This window comes from Mobula birostris, chromosome 30, assembly GCF_030028105.1.
Source record: "Mobula birostris isolate sMobBir1 chromosome 30, sMobBir1.hap1, whole genome shotgun sequence".
NCBI classification, from domain to species: Eukaryota; Metazoa; Chordata; class Chondrichthyes; order Myliobatiformes; family Myliobatidae; genus Mobula; species Mobula birostris.
The window spans coordinates 7,586,857-7,607,964 of record NC_092399.1 but is presented as its reverse complement, the minus strand read 5'-3'; the positions used below and the strand labels follow the sequence as shown (position 1 = coordinate 7,607,964).

At 42.5% G+C, this 21,108-nt stretch overlaps 1 protein-coding gene across 1 annotated transcript in view; it reads left to right on the top strand.

The window, feature by feature from the left end:
* Positions 1-21,108, top strand: part of LOC140190626 (synaptotagmin-like protein 1) — a 67,138-nt gene that overhangs the window by 35,048 nt on the left and 10,982 nt on the right. Inside the window, exons 6-10 of the mRNA XM_072247346.1 lie at positions 5,947-5,983; positions 8,023-8,087; positions 9,074-9,247; positions 14,742-14,908; positions 20,797-20,899. Of these exons, the coding sequence (XP_072103447.1) occupies positions 5,947-5,983; positions 8,023-8,087; positions 9,074-9,247; positions 14,742-14,908; positions 20,797-20,899 (546 nt within the window). The remainder of the gene's footprint in view (positions 1-5,946; positions 5,984-8,022; positions 8,088-9,073; positions 9,248-14,741; positions 14,909-20,796; positions 20,900-21,108) is intronic.

The window sequence follows — 21,108 nt, the reverse complement described above, 5'->3', positions numbered from 1 at the left end:
CGCAAGGATGCAGAATGCTAGACCGAAGAGAGACCCAGAGCTTTCAGCTGTCACTTTAATTCTCCCACTGTAACCTCCCTGTCTTCCAAAGGAGCTCAGTTAAGCTCGAGGAGAAACCTCATCTTCTTGAGTCATTCTGCAGACTTTGGGACCGAATATCCATTGCAACACTTTCAGATATCTAGCCTTCCTTGCTCATGTCAGAACTGATCAGTTGAGATGAAAGGCCATCCATCTGAAGTATTTGTCTGTTTTTTTCTTTTCACAATTCCAGTCTTGTCTCCTGATTATATCTAGTTTTCACTTTTATGCCAGATTTCCAGCAATCTGTTGACTATATCACAAATTCCAGCATGGATCTTTTTGCTCTCTCTCTCTCTCTCTTTCTCTTTACTAAGCTCATTCACCTTTGTCCGTTTAGATTCCAGACAGACCAGTTCTGATTAACTGACGTTTATCATCACTTCTTAGACAGCATTTCGATCATGTGGAAATTTTGTTCTCCACCATATCACAAATTCCCTTTGCTCTCCCATTTCTGACAGCAAGTGGAGTGTCAGGAATTCCCAGTCTTCTCCCTCTCGGCAACTTAAAACTTCTCGCTTTTCCAGTTCTGATGGAAGGTCGTCAAGCCGAACTTTTAACTCTGTTTTTCTGTCCACAGATATTGCCTGGCCTGCTGAGTATCTTCAGGTAATCTCCCCTTTGTATTACCTCTAGTGGTTAGTGTTAAAATTGACTTAGTAAGTATTTAATATTAACAAAAGCAAAATGCAATTTATGATTACATTCAAGCTATATTTACAAAATTGTAAATGATTAATTGTGAATTAATGATTAAGTTATCTATCAGTTTACATCAACCTGAATCTAAACCTCAAATTATTTCAAAAAGTAAACTGCAGAAAATTAAATAATTAATTAAGTGCAGACAGTGTGAGGGGACAGATGGAGAGCAACCCAACTCCAATGAGAACGGACGCACGAAAAGTTTGCCCTGAAACATTTTGTGCCAGAACCTTTGAAATGGAATCTGAGCTGGAGACACCCATTAGGAAGGAGAGGAAAGAAAGGAAATTCATGAATTATTTATTTAAGAGCACAGTCATGCACCAGATTTTTTTAAAAATATTGCTGTAGGAAGGAGAGTTTGACTGTCAGCTAGCCACGTAGAGGGAGTGTCAGGAAGACAGAATATCCAGCAGGCGGAGCTTGTGTCTGATACACATCATATATCCAATGCTTGCCACACTTGCTGAGAAAGACCATGATGTGTACAGCTGAGCCAGAATGCAGACCAGAGGATCACGAGGCAGGAAGTCATGTAAGTGGAGGAACCACTGTGGAAAAAAAAACTGATGATGTCAGAATCTTTGCAAAGCAAAAAAACAAGCTGCTGATGCTGGAAATTTCACGCAAACAACAAATACTCAGCCAGTGGTGTCCATGAAAAGAGAAAAAGTTAACATTTCAGGAATCTGCATGTTAACTTTGTTTTTTTACAAAGAACCAGTGGATGTAGTGTACCTGGACTTTCAGAAAGCCTTTGATAAAGTCCCACATAGGAGATTAGTGGGCAAAATTAGGGCACATGGTATTGGGGGCAGAGTACTGACATGGATTTAAAATTGGCTGCCTGACAGAAAACAAAGAGTAGTGATTAACGGGTCCCTTTCGGAATAGCAGGCGGTGACCAGTGGGGTACCGCAGGATTCAGTGCTGGGACCGCAGCTGTTTACAATATATATTAATGATTTAGATGAGGGAATTAAAAGTAACATTAGCAAATTTGCTGATGACACAAAGCTGGGTGGCAGTGTGAAATGTGAGGAGGATGTTATGAGAATGCAGGGTGACTTGGACAGGTTGGGTGAGTGGGCTGATGCATGGCAGATGCAGTTTAATGTGGATAAATGTGAGGTTATCCACTTTGGTGGTAAGAACAGGAAGGCAGATAGAAACATAGAAACTAGGTGCAGGAGTAGGCCATTCAGCCCTTCGAGCCTGCACCGCCATTCAGTATGATTATGGCTGATCTTCCAACTCAGAACCCTGTACCTGCCTTCTCTCCATACCCCCTGATCCCTTTAGCCACAAAGGCCATATCTAACTCCCTCTTAAATATAGTCAATGAACTGACCTCAACTGTTTCCTGTGGCAGAGAATTCCACGGATTCACCACTCTCTGTGTGAAGAAGTTTTTCCTAATCTCGGTCCTAAAAGGCTTCTCCTTTATCCTCAAACTGTGACCCCTCGTTCTGAACTTCCCCAACATTGGGAACAATCTTCCTGCATCTAGCCTGTCCAATCCCTTTAGGATTTTATACGTTTCAATCAGATCCCCCCTCAATCTTCTAAACTCTAACGAGTATAAGCCTAGTTCATCCAGTCTTTCATCATATGAAAGTTCTGCCATCCCAGGAATCAATCTGGTGAACTTTCTTTGTACTCCCTCTATGGCAAGGATGTCTTTCCTCAGATTAGGGGATCAAAACTGCACACAATACTCCAGGTGTGGTCTCACCAAGGCCTTGTACAACTGCAGTAGTACCTCCCTGCTCCTGTACTCGAATCCTCTTGCTATAAATGCCAGCATACCATTCGCCTTTTTCACTGCCTGCTGTACCTGCATGCCCACTTTCAATGACTGGTGTATAATGACACCCAGGTCTTGTTGCACCTCCCCTTTTCCTAATCGGCCACCATTCAGATAATAATCTGTTTTCCTGTTTTTGCCACCAAAGTGGATAACTTCACATTTATCCACATTAAATTGCATCTGCCATGAATTTGCCCACTCACCTAACCTATCCAAGTCACCCTGCATCCTCTTAGCATCCTCCTCACAGCTAACACTGCCGCCCAGCTTTGTGTCATCCGCAAACTTGGAGATGCTGCATTTAATTCCCTCATCCAAGTCATTAATATATATTGTAAACAACTGGGGTCCCAGCACTGAGCCTTGCGGTACCCCACTAGTCACTACCTGCCATTCTGAAAAGGTCCCGTTTATTCCCACTCTTTGCTTCCTGTCTGCCAACCAATTCTCTATCCACATCAATACCTTACCCCCAATACCGTGTGCTTTAAGTTTGCACACTAATCTCCTGTGTGGGACCTTGTCAAAAGCCTTTTGAAAAGATTATTATCTAAATGGAGTCATGTTAGGAAAAGGGGAAGTACAACGAGATCTAGGTGTTCTTGTACATCAGTCACTGAAAGCAAGCATGCAAGTATACCAGGCAGTGAAGAAAGCTAATGGCATGCTGGCCTTCATAACAAGGGGAATTGAGTATAAGAGCAAAGAGGTCCTTCTGCAGTTGTACAGGGCCCTGGTGAGACCATACCTGGAGTACTGTGTGCAGTTTTGGTCTCCAAATTTGAGGAAGGATATTCTTGCTATTGAGGGAGTGCAGCATAGGTTCACAAGGTTCATTCCCGGGATGGCAGGACTGTCATATGTTGAAAGATTGGAGCAACTGGGCTTGTATACTCTGGAATTTAGAAGGCTGAGAAGGGATCTTATTGAAACATATAAGATTATTAAGGGATTGGACACGCTGGAGGCAGGAAGCATGTTCCCGCTGATGGGTGAGTCCAGAACCAGAGGCCACAGTTTAAGAATAAGGGGTAGACCATTTAGAATGGAGTTGAGGAAAAACTTTTTCACCCAGAGAGTGGTGGATATATGGAATGCTCTGCCCCAGAAGGCTGTGGAGGCCAAGTCTCTGGATGCTTTCAAGAAAGAGATGGATAGAGCTCTTAAAGATAATGGAATCAAAGGTTGTGGGGATAAGGCAGGAACTGGATACTGATTGTGGATGATCAGCCATGATCACAGTGAATGGTGGTGCTGGCTCGAAGGGCCAAATGGCCTACACCTGCACCTATTGTCTATTGTCTATTCCTCAATCCTCTGAATATCCATATTTAATCATTGATTCATTGCCAAAGATACAAAGTAAATAAAGTTTTTAAAACAAAACAAGAGGGGAAGGAAATAGAAGGGACGTGCAGAAAAGCTGAGGTAATTGGAGATGAAGTAATTGAAATGTGACAAGACTCAGATTAAGTATAAACATCAGCATGGCCAAATTGTACCAAATGTCTTGTTGGTATGCTAAGTATTCCATGCAATTCTCTGGTCCGGTCCTATTCTCAAGGTTCCTCCTTTGATACTGAATTTAACATCCATAGGTCCAATTTCCTGCCTCCAAGGTCAAATCTAGGATCACAGCCTATACTGTGATTGTGACCAACTGATGACTTACAAACTTCTCCAAATTCAACGTTCCACATGTGATCATATCTCTTCTATCTCCTTCTAGTAAACAACTCCCCCCTTCCTCTATTCCCCACGCTGACCTTTCACTTCTTCTCAACTGCCTATCATCTCTCCTGGATCTCCGCCTCCTTCCCTTTCTCCTATGCTCCAGTCTTCTCTTCAATCAGATTTCTTCTTCTCCAGCCCTTGTGCTTCCCACCCACCTGGCTTTACCTATCACCCTCCAGGTAGCCTACCCCTTCCCCCACCTTTTTATTCTGGCATCTTCCCCCTTCCCTCTCTGTCCCAAAGAAGGGTATCGGCCCAAAATGTTGACAATCTATTCATTTCCATAGATGCTGTCTCACCTGCTGAGTTCCTCTAGCATTTTGTTGTTTTAGATCTCCAGCATCTGCAGACTTCCTTGTGTTTATGATTTCTTTTAACCAACATTCCCATTTTTAATTTCTAGGTATTCTTTGTCTAAATACAAGAAATCAGAACAAGAGTAAGCCCTTTGGCTTCTGAAACCTGCTGTACCATTAAATATGATCCTGGCTGATCTTTCACCTCAACGTCTGATGGCAAAGATCATAGCTGATCTTTTATCTCAACATCTGATGGCAAAGATAATAGCTGATCTTTCATCTCAACATCTGTCCTATTCACCTCCCCTTTCTGTTGATTGATATTGCATCTCATGGTGTGCTGTTTACTATTGAATAGGGAAGTCTGTCAAGCTCGATACACAAGGATAAAAGACTTTGGCACAGGTGGTGAGACAAGACCAGGCAAGAGGACTGTCAGGCAATATAACCTATCCCTAACCACAACTAAAGTACTGTAAGCAAATAAAGAAGTTTCAATCCTGGAGAGAGATGTCCAAATCCTGGCTGTGTGTAGAACAGCCTTCATGCTCTCTTGGGCATATACAGCCTGTGGTAAACCATGTATACAGGTTGTAAACAACAGGAATTCTGCAGATGCTGGAAATTCAAGCAACACACATCAAAGTTGCTGGTGAACACAGCAGGACAGGCAGCATCTCTAGGAAGAGGTACAGTCGACGTTTCAGGCCGAGACCCTTCGTCAGGGTTGTATAGGTTGTAACTGGGTTTCCTGTCTGGACATGCCTGGACACGCCCCTCTGCTGACTGCTCCTGTGGCTCCCCTGACCTGACTAAAGGCAATTGTGTCACTGCTCCTCCCTCAGTCCAGGACAGATATTCAGCATAGACATGGCTCCATTTTACTGTTAATAAAAGCCTTTCAGTATTTACTCTACTTCGTCTTTTGGAGTAATAGATAGTGCATCACAGCCTGTGGGTGACCTCAAAGGTTCAAAGGTACATTTAATATTGGAGTATGTATACAGTATACAACCTGAAATTTGTCCTTGTCACAGACATCCACGAAACAAAGAAACCCCATAGAATGTCTCACTGTCAGATCCCGCAATATGTTCCAATGATAGTCATATAAGAAGTACCACCCATTGGAATATACTGTGTTACAAATATCCCTTCTATTGTTACTTTACCATTTACAAATTAGAGGAAAATAAATTTTGGTCATCATCTCGAAAGTGAATTAATTTTACATCTTTAACCAAAGTTCATTAAAGTTCCCCCAAATGGCTGTTTTGCTCTTTTCCTGTCTAATATTTTTATTTGACCTTTCAGATCAAGCAGGATGGTAACGAGGACTCTGAGACAAAAGGTAAATATGGGGTAGAGATTGATCAAAGCTCAAGGACAGAGTTGGATCCTGGCTGGCATTTGGACGTAAAAGTTGACTTTGTAGATTTTAGGGTTGATGTGTCATTTCTACATAAATAAATATTCCATTGCAAGCATTTATTTTCCTGAGGGGATTCTGAAACTGTGTTGAGCTGGGAGCGTACTGCCCATTATGCAGCTGGCAGTGTTCAGGGCTTCCTTCATCATGTCAGTGGCTCGGTTTTCACTAATGTCGGTCACGCAAATCCCAGGTGGAGACTCAGGCATACCATTGTGTACTAATGTAAAAGGGTTCTTCTTTGCTGTTTCTGTAATAGTTTTGTTTAACCAATCAGTTTTGCTATCCCTGAGCTGAACTCACAAATCTTGAGAACTGGTGAACCACCCTTAGTCTGACCTCTACCCTTTGACCTGTTTGGCATGGATGACCCTATCAAGAGCCAAAGTATAAAGCCCTGGCTTCTGGCCAACATAGCTCAATGGGTCACTGAGGCATGCGAGCCTCCAAACCCTACAACAAGTTTGTGGTCCTCTTGGGATTGAGATGGGAAGACAGGGGTAAAATGGTCTTGAGTTCTATGGAGAATTTTGTCATTCTAGGCCTTACAGTGGAGAAGACTGCACTTGTGAGAGATGATAGTAGATGAAAGGTTCAGGTCTTGTGACTCTTGAGGCATCCCAAACCCCCATGGGGCGTAGATGAAGTGACAATTGGATGGTCCTTGTCCTCAGTTTAAAGTGTGCCACTCTAGACTGAGGCTGGGTTTGGGGGATTCAGGAGAAGGAATGCAAGAGTGCACTGATGCAAACTGGGGAAAGATAGGGTGGTGAATGTTTGAAAAGATTACTGCCCTCAACGTGTAGGTGGCCAGAGATGGATTGGAGAGGAAGGAGCTTTGCTTTCAAGAATCTGTTGGCAAGAATTTTTGCACGTATTTAATGCACTGGAATTTCTAATCAGGGATGGTGAAGTTGTTTGAAAATAGAGGCCTCCACTTAGGACCTTGGTGGGTTTCTGGGTCAGTGTCAAGAGGAATCAGAGTGGTTTGGGAAGAGAGAGTTGTTAATTGAAGCCTGAATCCCAATGGAAGTGGGATGTGGAGGTGAGACAGGAAGTACTTGTGAGGGAAGTTGAGGAGTGGACGAAGGGGAGCGGGGATCATTGCAGTGTTTGAGAGGGCAGCGGGGGGGATTGTGATGGGCGAAGGAAAGATTAGGAGAGGAACCCATCCAATAGGATCCCAATCCAGTGCTGCAGTGTGATAATCATTGGCCACTGATAGTCATTCCCATGGAAAAGTAGCCCAGGTCGTCTCAGGGCTGACTGAAATAGAAATTATATTTGGGTACAGGGTGTCTTGTGCCGAGAAGAGCCTGGGTGAGCTTCCAGGCCTGCACTAATAATCATCATCATCATGTGCTGTGTCGTATGATGCAGGCGATCATGGTCTTGACCACGATTGTTCTTGGCAAATTTTTCTGCAGAAGTGGTTTGCCATTGCCTTCTTCTGGGCAGTGTCTTTACAAGATGAGTGACCCCAGCCATTATCAACACCCTTTGGAGATTGACTGTCTGGTGTCAGTGGTCCCATAACCAGGACTTGTCATAGGCAAAAGCTGTTCATACGACCATCCACCACCTGCTCCCATGGCTTCACATGACCCTGATCTGGGGGCTAAGCAGGTGCTACACCTCGCCCAAGGGTGACCTGCAGGCTAGCAGAGGGAAGGAGCAGCTTACACCTCCATTGGTGAAGACATATTTCCACCCTGCCACTAAACAACTTGGAAATGTTTAATACCATATTTCAGCTGCAACAATAAAGTTAATTTTAAATTGCATAATTTTGAAAAGTGTCATAAGGGAAACTAATTTCCAAGAAATGGTTTTTAGACATGTTGGCAATCCCTCGCCCATTCTGCAATCCCATGACAATGCATTGTTGTGTTTACTTTGTGTACCCTCCCCCGCCCCCCATGGTAATGTTGACTGATTTGTAACATTTATTTATACTCTAGTTGCTGTGGACAATGACTCGTCGGGAACTGAGAACAAGATTTTGGTGCCAGTTATTGCAGTGGAGGTACAGAGCTCAACACAGGGATAACTACACTGATCTACTGAGATGTTCCCGCAGCCAGTGATCTCACTTTACAAACTCTTTATCTTGTTATTTTATGGTCTCGTTATTTATTCCTATTTATTAATATCTGCATTTGCACCATTTGTTGTCTCCTGTGCCCCTGCTCTTTCATTGATCCTGTTTACAGTTCCTATTCTCTAGACCTGCTGAGTATGCCCACAGGAAGGGGACTCTCAGAGTCGAATGTGTGTACCCTGATAATAAATTTTATGTTGAACTTTGAACTTTGAACAAGCACTGAGCTAGTAGCGTTTCTAGATGCTGAATATTAGGGTTGGAGGAAAATGAACCGGCTAAGGACACTTTACAGCAGGATAGAGACAGAAACCAAATCTCAGGGCTGTCTAAGGTGAAATATAGTATATGTACTTCGATAATAAATTTACTTTGAACCTTGGATGCTAGGTATGCAGAGCAGAGGGACGGAGAGAAGGAAGGATGTGGAGAGAAAGGGAGGGAAGAATGTGAGGGTAGAGAATGAAAACGATGAAGGGCGATGAGAAAGGGGTGAAAAAGTGAAGTGGAAGGAGGTGACAAAGATAAGGAAGAGAAGACTGAAGAGAGATAAGTTAGAAAGTAAGGAAAGAGAAAAAAGGGTAAGAAGAAGAAGAGGAGGAGAGAGGGTGACAAGGAGAAGAGGAAGGTGGGAGAGCAGTGGAAGGAAAGCTGAAGAAACAGGAGACAACACAAAGAGGAGTCAGGAAAGAAAGTGAGAGTGGTAGTAAAGGGTGGAGGAGAGAAAGGAGGTATTAAATGAAGCACGAAAACAATATTAATAATTGAGTACTGTAGATTGCAGTTCATCGGACTTTTGTTGGATTGTATTTGAAGCTGGATATTAGTTTTAATCAGAACCGCGTTGACATCTTAATGCAGGTTGCTGATCAGCTTCTTGCCCTGATTTCTTATTTCCTTGCCAATTGCAGAGTGATGTTCCAATTGATGATGTTGACGTTGATGATGGTGCTGATAATGTTAGTTCCCAGGACAATAAAGAGGCCAACTTGCAAGCAGAAGATGTGGATATCAACAGCTCCACATCTAATTTGGCCCCTGAAATGGATGTCAACAGCTCGATGTCCAACTTATCATCAAATGCTGTGAGTATTGGAAAATAGTGAGTTCTACTACATGTGCTTTAAAATGTAGGCATTTTCACTTTTGAATTCCTTGGGAGTCATGGGACGATCGATTGTGGAGTATCCTGGACTTCAGGTCGATTATGTGTGTACTTAGATTTAATAGTCTTCTTCTTTCCCCATTCCTGTTTCCCTCTCTCACCTTACCTCCTTACCTGCCCATCACCTCCCTCTGCTGCTCCTCCCCGTTCCCCTTCTTCCATGGTGTTCTGTCCTCTCCTATCAGATTGCCCCTTCTTCAGCCCTGTATTTCTTTCACCAATCAACTTTCCAGCTCTTTACTTCAGCCCCCCCCTCCCAGTTTCCCCTATCACCTGCTGCTTTGTACTTCTTCCTCCCCTCCCCGCCCCCCACCTTCTCAGTCTGACTCCTTCCTTCTTCCTTTCCAGTCCTGATGAAGGGTTTCGGCCCGAAACGTCGACTGTTTCCTCTGTTCCGTAGATGCTGCCTGGCCTGCTGAGCTCCTCCAACATTTTGTTTATGTTGCTTTATCTGCAGATAGATTTTCATGATTTCCAGTGGGCTGAGGGTTTATCCTTTCACCACCCACTGGATCACTTGGTCCGGCGCGTAATGTCAGGATTGCTACAGTGGAGGAACTACCGCACGGAACATCCCCCCAGCCATACAGGAATGACCTCTGGCAACAAACAGAAGCCAGAACCCCACCAAACAATACAGCGCCAGACCCCACAGAAATGTTACCAGACGGGGCACTGCTTGACAGACGGAAGTGGGGCACTCTCAACAGAGCGAGAGCAGGAGTTTGTAGGACGGGAGACAATATGGTGAAGTGGGGTTTAAAGACCAGCAAATCCTGTGAGTGTGGTGAAAGGGTGCAGAACGTTGAACACATTCTGCGCAACTGCCCACTCTCACCTGATTCAGCTGACACTGACCTGCTCAACATCAACCAAACAACACTAGAGTGGCTGTCTGCTGTGACAAGCTACGATGATGATGATGCAAATAGATGCTGTCACGGCCAATTCTAACAAAACCAACTTGCCGCTGCTGGTGACCCCCACGGATTTGTTATACTTGCATGACTCACCCTCAGCTCCAATAACGATTGTTCCAAAAGTCGAAGTTATGTATTCGATCCTTTATTTGCAATGAAGCTTAAGCCAAGTGTAAGTTAAGCGTAATTGAGCAATCAACAAAAGATACGATGTCCGTCAGTCCCCAGCTGCAAACTGCACACAGAACAAAGCATGAATACATAACTTATTCCCTTTGCTTTTACCACGCCCCACTCATGTGTCTAGTTACCATAATAAACTGGCAACACAGAATACAAAGCAGATAGAGAACAGGTGCTTGGCTCTTGCAGATGCCCTGGGTTTCATTGACTCAGGTGTGTATGAGGATCTGTAACGCGCCAAAATATTGCATTTCAGACAGGATTGTCAATATCCAAAAATTTGAGAAGAAAATTGCATATTTTTGCTGCTTCTCTTCACCTTTTAGCTTCATTCCATATGATTATTTAAACATTTTTCTGAGGTACAATGGCGCGTTTAGCGTTTCCATATCTGGCACATGAGATTTATAAATGTTTGTATTTATTTATAGTACGTGGATATTGTTGGCAAGGCAAGCACTCATTACCCATTCCTAAATCCCCTAGAGATGTACTAATGAGATACCTTCTCAACAGTGATGAATGTTTTGTCTGCCAGCCTCATGAAAGGAATCAGTTCAGAATCAGAATCAGGTTTAATATCACTGGCATATGCCATGAAATTTGTCAACTTTGCAGCAGCGGTACATTGCAATACATAATAATAGAGAAAAAATTGTAAATTACTGTAAAATATATATATATATATAATTAAAATAAGTAGTCCAAAAATAGAAATTTTAAAAAATAGTGGGGTAGTGTTCACGGGTTCAATGTCCATTCAGAAATCTGCTGGCAGACGGGAGGAAGCTGTTCCTGCATTGTTGAGTGTGTGCCTTCAGGCTCCTGTACCTCCTCCCTGATGGTAGCAGTGAGAAGAGGATATGTTCTAGATAATGGGGGTCCTTAGTGATGGATGGTGCCTTCTTGAGGCATTGTTCCTTGTAGATGTCCTGGATACTACAGAGGCTCGTGCTCACGATGGAGCTGACTGAGTTTACAACTCTCCGAAGCTTACTTTGATCCTGTGCAGTGCCCCCACCTCCCCATACCGGTCAGTTAGAATGGCCTCCCCAGTACATCTGTGCAAATTTTTGAGTGCTTTTGGTGGCGTACCAAATCTTCGCAAACTCCTAAGTTGGATCGATAATTGGTCATGTGTCTGAAGGCCAAGATTTATCAGTGCAGCTGTTCTTGAAATGAAGTCCATCTGGTCACATTGTACGTTCCAATCCCTCTCAATCAGGTGATTCTGAAGCTTTGTTGCAGATGTCACTTAGAACATAATATTAGCAAAGGGCTCAGACTGGGCATGTACTCAAAAGAGCAGATTCCTTCCTCTCCAGCCCTTTACCTTTCCTACCCACCTATCACCTTCTAACTATCCTCCTTCGCTTTCCCCCCACCTTTTTATTCTGGTGTCTTCCCCATTCCTTTCCGGTCCTGAAGAAAGGTCTTGGCCCGAAACCTCAACTGTTTATTTATTTCCATAGATGCTGCCTGACCTGCTGAGCTCCGCCAGCATTTTGTGTGTGTTACATGAGAAAGCTTGAAAATGGTGAAAGAGATTATGTGATTGCTCGGTGTCTTGGCCTCCCTTGCTAATGCTGTGTGAATCTCTGGGACAGCCCCTGTTTTCTCATCTTCTGTCGGCCTCACTTCAAGCAGGGTGAATGAGCAAATGATGTAAATTTAAAGGAAACAGCTTTAAAGGACTCTAACAGATGGATACTGAGCCATTGAGAGCCACACAATGCCTCTACTTCCCTTCACAAATCATCTTTTATGCCTAGATAAGTTTTCTATCATTTTCAGTTTGTCTGAGCAGTTTGCCCTAGTCCTCTACCCACACTATGGCTGTACCCCAGTCCCACGACCTCCTGATGACCTGTCACCCTTAACCCATGACCACTTCCACTCCCCATTCCTCAAATCTCCAAATTCCAGGCAAACCCCTACCAGGCCTTGACCAATTTCCTCATTTACCCCTGATTCTGCTCACCTAGACTTGGTGCAAACCAAACGTGTTTCCTTCACTTCCAATTGTGATCAGTGGCACCTATTATCTTCAACTCCAAGTAGTAATAAATTTTGTAACAGTTAATCCATTTCAGAAACACTCATTGGCACTCTTTGATTTGATCATTGACGCTCTCCTAGTTTGATATTCTATGTGTTATTTGCTCAAAGTTTGCCATTTGTGCTATTTGCTCTTTTTTTTCACCTGTTGGGTGTTCGGTGTTTTCTTCAACGGGTTCCATTGTGCTTTTGTTGTTTCATTGGCTGCCCGCTGGAGGAGGAACCTCAGAGTATATAAGCAATCTTAAGTTCATGTACTTATTTTGTTTTTTTTTTATCATTATTGTGTTCTTTATTTTGAGTGTTTTTTTTGTGCTGCTTTGAGAACAAATGTATTTGGAATCCTTTGGTCCAACCACCTAATGTTGGCATTCAATGCCATCACCATCATAAGTCCGAATCATCAGCATCCGGGAATTGCCACTGACTATAATTCAATTCAAATGTGGCTGCAAGACCAGGTTAGGACCTGGGTACCATCGATGAGTGGCATCTGAAGCCTTCTCTCCACGTACAGGACACTAACCAGGAATGTGACGGTACACATTCTACGTTTTGGGATCAGTGCAGTTTCCACACACTCAAACCCACTCAGACCAGGTTCAGGACAAAGCAACCTGCTTGATAGGATACTAATTCTCTGCACAGTCATCACACAGCGTCTGCACTGTGCGCCAACGAGAAAATCCCCTTCAGTTACTTTCCATGTTACTCCCCAGCACGGCCCAAAAGTCACAACCTCTACCAACAGAGACAATGGCTTCAGCCGCATGGAAATTTGTTTAGTTATTGAGATACAGCGCAGATTAGACCCTTCCGGCCCTTCGAGCCACGCCGCGCAGCCATCCCCTGATTTTACCCGAGCCTAATCACGGGACAATTTACAATGACCAATTAAGCTACCAACTGGGATGTCTTTGGACTGTGGGAGGAAGTCAGAACAACATGGTCACAGGGATATCACCACTTGCATATCGAGTCACAGACTCCCACAGAAGTGAAACTGCCTTTTCAGCTCACCACACCCATTCTAACCTCATCAATACTGATCGTCCTGACTTGAAAACATTTTACAGTCCCTTCATTGCTTATAGGTCTAAATCATGGAACTCCTTCCTCAAGGGCAATGAGGGAGAGATAATGAGCACCAATCTTGCCTGCAACACTCAGAATTATTTATTCACTAATTCCCCTAAAAATAAGTGAATAAATAAATAAAGCAACAGATCAAGGGTTCCCAAACTTTTAATGGACACCTACCATTAACTGAGGTCTGTGGACTTCAGGTTAGAAACCCCTAGCATAGATGAATCACTCAGCATTTTTTTTTGTATGACATTAGTGTGCAAACCTGAGATACAGTGACCTAACTTGAAATCAACAAAGATCTTAAAATTTGCTAGATCACAGTAATTGTGCTCACACACACATTCAAGATTCAAGACTGTTTAACGTCATTTCCAGTACACAAGTGTAAAGGAGAAGGAAATAATTGTAACTCCAGATCTGATGCATCACAAGCAGCATAAAAGATGAAGAGAACAATAATAATAATAATAATAAACAATAAATATAAATACATAAGCTAGCTTATACTGTATAAGCCTCCACCGGGGGAATTGTGGTGTGGCATCTAGGCTGGGGTTGGTGTTGTCTCCTACTGTTCAATGGTGCGAGTTTTGGACGCTATTACTAATTACATGATTGTGATACCATTTGTACTTTGTGCTGTGTGTGACTATTGGGACTGTGTTTTGCCCCTTGGCCCCGGAGTAAAGCTGTTTCATTTGGCGGTATTCATGAACATTCATGTGTGGTTGAATGACAAACTTCTTGAATTGAATTGTGTGTCCATAAAGTGATGCTAGTCCTGTACATAAGGTGACTGACAGCAAATGATGAAGTAGAGGTGGTGGGGTGGGTTAGTGAGTGGAGGTGTTGATCAGCCTTATTGCCTGGGGAAAGTAACTGCTTTTGAGTCTGGTGATCCGGGTGTGGATGCTACGAAGCCTCCTCCCTGATGGGAGTGGGATAAACAGTCCATGTTTGGGGGTGGTGCACGGGGTATCAATCAAGCAGGCTGCTTTGTCTTGACTCTAATCTGAGAGCGCTTAAGTGTGTGGGAGCTGCATTGATCCAGGAAGTTGGAGTGCGTATTGCTACACTCTTGACAACCAGCAGACTGCATTGATCTTTCTGGTACTGACACAATGGCAAGAATCACTAATTGGTGCTGTGTGCTCTATCCCGCAGCTTAGTGGCAGTATGATGAGTCTGTACAGCAACAATGATGTTGGAAGTGTGGATGTGAGGGGCAATATCACTTTCTCACTCCATTATAATGAGGGCAAAAGTGAGTTTTGTATCCACGTGGTGAAATGCAATGATCTGGCTGAAGCCAAGAAAAGCTATTCCAACCCGTGAGTATTAATCTTAAGTGAAATGTGCTTTTGATATCTTTATTAACATGCAGTAGTCAAAAGTTCAATTGTTAGTACTCTGAATTGGCACATTATGTTAGATACATTGATTTGGTTCTGTGGTGCTCACGTGTAAAGATAGGTATGTTTTCCACCCTGAAGTCATGTAATAATTTGTTTTAATTTTTATTAAGTTAATCATACTCATCTAGTCTTGTTTAAATGTTTGTTTTAGTTGCCACATTGTCACCTTTGGCATCCCCCTATTCCCTTCCTATTTCTCAACTACAATGTTATCTACTAAACCAGCAACACACATAAAAGTTGCTGGTGAACGCAGCAGGCCAGGCAGCATCTCCAGGAAGAGGTGCAGTCGACGTTTCAGGCCGAGACCCTTCGTCAGGACTAAACCAGCATTGGTTTCTTTTCAGCTGTCGGTGAAATCCCACTTTATCTTACAATCATCAGTCTTGGTGTTGCTATTGTTTCTAAACTGTTCCACATTCAATTGTGAAGGAGTGAGCAATTACTCTAATTAAAATCAGAAGATTGACTCTTCATTGACTGTGTTCAATCATGCCAGAAACTCTGAATATTGGCCATCAGCTCCATCTCTCCCCATTGTAATTGTGTAATGCTGAAACAGTTTACTAACATTTATGTCACAGCTGGCTGCAAACTAAGTCTGTAGGGAGTTTATTCTCATCTCCGTAACATTGCCCAACTCTTCCTTTGTGCTTGTTGGTCAAAGCTAGCATTTGATTAACTATTACATCAAATATTTTAAAATAGGTTCCTGTTCCTCCTTGCCTCTTTGTTTTTCTATCGCTATAGTGCATGCAGCTCTGCAATCATCCACCCCTGCTTTTCTCCGCTTCTGGCATTCTCAATTTAATTGCTCTGGCATTGCTGACCACATTTCTACACTGGGAATTCCTTCCTAGGAAGTCCAGATCAATGGAATTGTGTGCTGTTGAAACTTTAACATGTGTATACTCATTGGTGGATGGGGCCCTTTAGGGCTGATAACTTCTTAAAATTTAATTAGGTTTTGCAGTTAGCATTTATTATTCAACTTAACTTTGAATTTAGCCTTCTATCTCTGCGCTAGTCAGTGTAAACAAACTGAATGACTCAATTGTTCCACTTAATATCAGAGAATGTATACAATATACAACCTGAAATTCTTACTCTTCACAGACATCCATGAATATCAGAGAATGTAGACAGTACACAACCTGAAATTCTTATTCTTCACAGACATCCATGAATATCAGAGAATGTATACAGCACACAACCTGAAATTCTCACTCTTCACAGACATCCATGAAACAGAAGAAAACCCTTCCCCCCCAAGCATGAATGACAGAAAAAACGTTAGGACTGCAAAGCCAGTTCTACAATTAGTTAGCCAGCTTTCTAAAACTTGTTACAGAGTAATTATTGTCAGAAGGGGCGACTTCAGATCCTTAGAATTTTTGTTAGTACAAATGAAGGAGGCGTGTGCGAATGCTCCGAGTCAGAGGCAACTCGACGAGCCGAAGTGGGCATTCAAATAAATTATAGGAAAGAAGAAATGAAAAACATTAATAAAAGTGAATTCAAAAGTATGTAGAGAAAACAAAGGGATGAAGAGAGAGCAGGAAGACATCTTTATAATATCCTGAAAGAAGTGAACAAGGTTGAACAAGTTAGGTCTTTATTCTTTGGAGCGTAGAAGGTTGAGGGGAGACTTGATAGAGGTGTTTAAGATTATGAGGGGGATTGATAGAGTTGACATGTTTAGACTTTTTCCATTGAGAGTGGGGAAGATTCAAACAAGAGGACATGGGTTGAGAATTAGAGGACAAAAGTTTAGGAGTAACATGAGGGGGAACTTCTTTACTCAGAGAGTGGTAGCTGTGTGGAACGAGCTTCCAGCAGAAGTGGTTGAGGCAGGTTCTATGTTGTCATTTAAAGTTAAATTGGATAGATATATGGACAGGAAAGGTATGGAGGGTTATAGGCTGAGTGCAGGTCGGTGGGAATAGGTGAGAGTAAGAGTTCAGCACGGACTAGAAGGGCCGAGATGGCCTGTTTCTGTGCTGTAATTGTTATGTGGTTATATGGTTGAGAATGCAGGAGGGAGGAGGTGATAATATTAAGATTGAGCTTTGGGCACAGAGGGTTAAATAGTACATAGTTTTTAATGAAGAAACACAATAATGGGAGGTGTGAGTATTGTAATCAGCAAGAAACATTTGAGCATGCACTGGTGAGGTGTCCGAGGTATAATCAAGAGAGGGAATGGTTGATTTTAAAGTTATCACAGAATAAAATACAATTTAACATTAACAGTAGTTTTCAGAAAGGATCACAGGATTATTACTTTAAATATATAGAGCAGTTCCTTCAGAATGCAGGTGATTTTAAAATAGAATTTGCTACAAATATAAAAGTGTAGGATTTAGATATCCTGACTATCATTCCAGTTCAATAGATGCTGGTTATTTGCCATAAAGCTATTTGCCGACTGCCATACAACCCCAAAAGAAGAAGAATGCTCTGAGTCCCTTCTGTATCTAGAGAGCATTAAACTCAGGATTTTGGTGAACAGGGAAGTCTAAATTATTTGTTTTTGGATAAGTAGAGTGTCCAAAGAGGGAGAAGTGAGAGGAAAGAGTGAAGATTTTTTTTAACAGTTAAAATAAATAAGGTATGACATCACAGGAGCTTGAGACCAGCACAAGAAAGGAACATTGAGCGATCTTTTCTTTTAAACAATGTTTACTAATGAATAATTTAATTTAATTAATAAAGGCATAACAGAATAGCTTGCATTCAAGTGGGGAGTTCACAATGCATTCCATGTCCTTGACAAACAACTGCAGGAAGTGTCATAAGATAAGGGAGCGTGAGCAACAGCTGACGTCACTGTGGCCCATCTATATAAATAAATGTTTCATGTACTGAAGGTTTCAGGAAACGCTTACCTTCCTCAAAACTCAGAATGTGGCAGAGAAGGACTGGCAGATTGGTAGCTCAGGGCATCTGGCCTACTAAACAGAATATTACCTGGGGAGAAGGTTCATGCTGGGAGATCAGCCAGGGTCAAGACCAAAACTCCATGGGGGCTTAGCTGCACAGAGAGAGGGAGAGAAGATTTGAAGAACGTAACAGTTATTGGGAATTCTATAGGCATGATTCAACAATGCATGTTGCTTCCCTGATCTGAGAACCCAGGATATTACTGAGCAGCTGCAGAACATTCTAAAGGGAAATAGTTAAAGCCATGTGGAAAGTTATAAACTGAAGGGAGATAAAGATGGTCTGTCTTGGTTTGGGGAGGAATTAGATTCATAGAGTCATAGACAACTACAGCATAAAAGCAGACCCTTCAGCCCATCTAGTCCATGCCAGACTATTTAATTTGCCTAGTCCCATCAACTTGAACCCAGACCATACCCCTCCCATCCATGTACTTATCCAAACTTCTCTCAAGCATTAAGATTGAAATTGCATCCACCACTTGCACTGGCAACTCATTCCGCACTCTCACTACCCTCTGAGTGAAGAACTTTCCCCTATTTCCCTTTAATATTTCACCTTTAACCCATGACCTTTAGTTGTAGTCTTACCCCACCTCAGTGGAAAAAGCAAGCTTGCACTTACCTTATCTATACCCCTCATAATCTAGTATACCTCTATCAAATTTCCCCTCAACCTTCAACGTTCTAGGGAATAGAGTTCTAACCTATTCAATCTTTCCTTATAACTCAGGTTTTTCAGTTCCAGAAACATCCTTGTAAATTTACACAATATGCTGGAAGAGCTCAGCAGGTCAAGTAGCATCAAAGGGTCTCGGCCCAAAATGTTGACTGTTTATTGCCATCCAAAGATGCTGCCTGACCTTCTCAACTCCTCCAGCACATTATGTGTATTGCATGAGATATCCAGCACCTGCAGTACCTCTTGTATCCTTGTAAATTTTCTCTGTACTCTTTCCTGGAGGTAGGTGACTAAAACTGCATACAATACTCCAAATTAGGCCATACCAATGTCTCATACATCTTCAACATAACACCCCATCTCCTATACTCAGTACTTTGATTTATGAAGACTAATGTGCCAAAAGCTTTCTTTATGACCCTATCTACCTGTGACTCTACTTTCAATGAATGATAGACCTGTATTCCCAAAATTGCCAAAAATGGAGTTCACTTAAGAGTAGTTAGAGGTTCACAGATCACTACAGATAGAGGACAGGGAAGTCAATTGATTAAAAAGGTATATGGGTGCTTTCTCCAGTTAGGCAGTGCATACAATTGAAGAGCATGATAGTTGTATTTAAACTGCGTGTACACCTGGTGAGACCACAGTCTGAGGGCTATGCAGAGTTCCAGTCCCCACATGATAGAAAAATGAGATTGCACTGGAAAGGATGCAAAGGAGATTTAACAGAATGTTGCTGAGATGGGAAAGCTTTAGCTGTGAGACTAGTTAGGGGTTGTTTGCTTCAATATAAAGGAGACTGGGGAGAAACGTAGCTGTTCTTTATAAAGTTATGTGGAGCCCAATAAGGTATATAGGAAGGACCACTTTCTCTTAGCATTTATGTAAAACATTCAGGGGGTATATAGTACTGTGCAAAATTCTTAGGTACATATATATAGCTAGAACATCTAAGACCTTTGCACAGTACTGTATTTGTCAATGTGGAGCAGAGAGCGAGTTTGTAAACCTGGCAGGAGCATAGGATATTGGAAGTGGTGAGGGTGGGTTGCTTGTGGGAGGGGTGTGGGGCAGGTGGCAGAGAAGGAGTGCCAGGGCGGAGGGGTTGGTGCGGGGTGCAGACACACCCAGCCCTGAGACAGCAGGCAAGGTCATTTGATTCCAAACAATTGGTTTATTGATCATTATAGAATGTCCCTCTGGTGCTTCCTGCTCCCTCTCCTCTCCCTTCCCCTTTTCCCAACCATGATTCCCCTCTCCCTGCCTCCTTCCCATTCTCAGTCTACAGTAGAGACCCATATCAGAATCAGATTTATCATCACTCACTCACATATATCACTAAATTTGCAGCAGTACAGTGTAATACAGAAAATTACTGCAGTACTGTCTTAGGCACCCTACCTATAAAGACTGTTATACAGTACTGTAGATTGAAAGCAATTGGCAGAAGAATTGGAGGGTTTTGAGGGGGAAAGGTGACATGGGTGTGGAGATACCGCTGCAATGATGATAGAGGCAGAACTCTTCATCTCACTGATAGATGTGTGTTTGAAGAGCAATAACGTGAAGGACTGCTGACAAAGTGCTGGAAACTGGGATCAGGCTGAGTAACCCTGTACTTGCTATCATGGAAACAATGGGCTGAATGGCTTCCTTCTGTGATATAACTTATAGTTACCCATGAAGCTTCACTTTCTTAGCATCTACTAGGTCAATCCACCCATGTTCTCAATGTTATTTATCTGTTGTTATTGTTTTGTTTTTCCTTTTCTATTTGCACAATTTGCTGCCTTTTGCTCATTGGCTGTTTATCCGTCATTGTTTGTGTAAAGCGTTTCATTGATTCTATTGTGTTTCTTTGTACTTGGTGTGAAACGGAATGCCACTTGACTTCTGCTTTGATGTCTGATCTTCTGCATGGTGTTTGCTCACTTTTTGCCTTTTGCATGATTTGTTCTTCTTTCAGACGCTGGGTGTTTGATGTTTTCTTGGACAGGTTCCATGGTGTTTCTTTTGTTTTGTGGCTGCCTGCAGAAGGACAAATCTCAGAGTTGTGTCCTGTGTACATATTTTGATAATAAATATACTTTGAACTTTGAATGCCTGCAAGAAAAAGCATCACTTGAGAATATTCAGGGGAGATACTGACTGATCTTGCCAACTTCACCTTTCAATAGCTATGTGAAGAGTTATCTTCTCCCAGACAAATCATCTCAAAGCAAGCGAAAGACCTCAGTGAAGAAGAAAACCCTGAATCCTATGTATAATGAGCAGTTAATGGTGAGATCAGTTATTATGTCTTCACTTTCATTCACTGTTCTCTGTTCACAAGTAATTGAATTTTTCAACACGTCTTACTGGGTGGACTGTGAAATTTGTGGAAGGGTACTTACTTACTTGGGCCCTTAGCTACCAGCGGAGTACAGGCCATCAACGACCTCCTGACTACGTTGTCCTCTGAAGTCGATGGCATAGTTGGAGTTCATCAT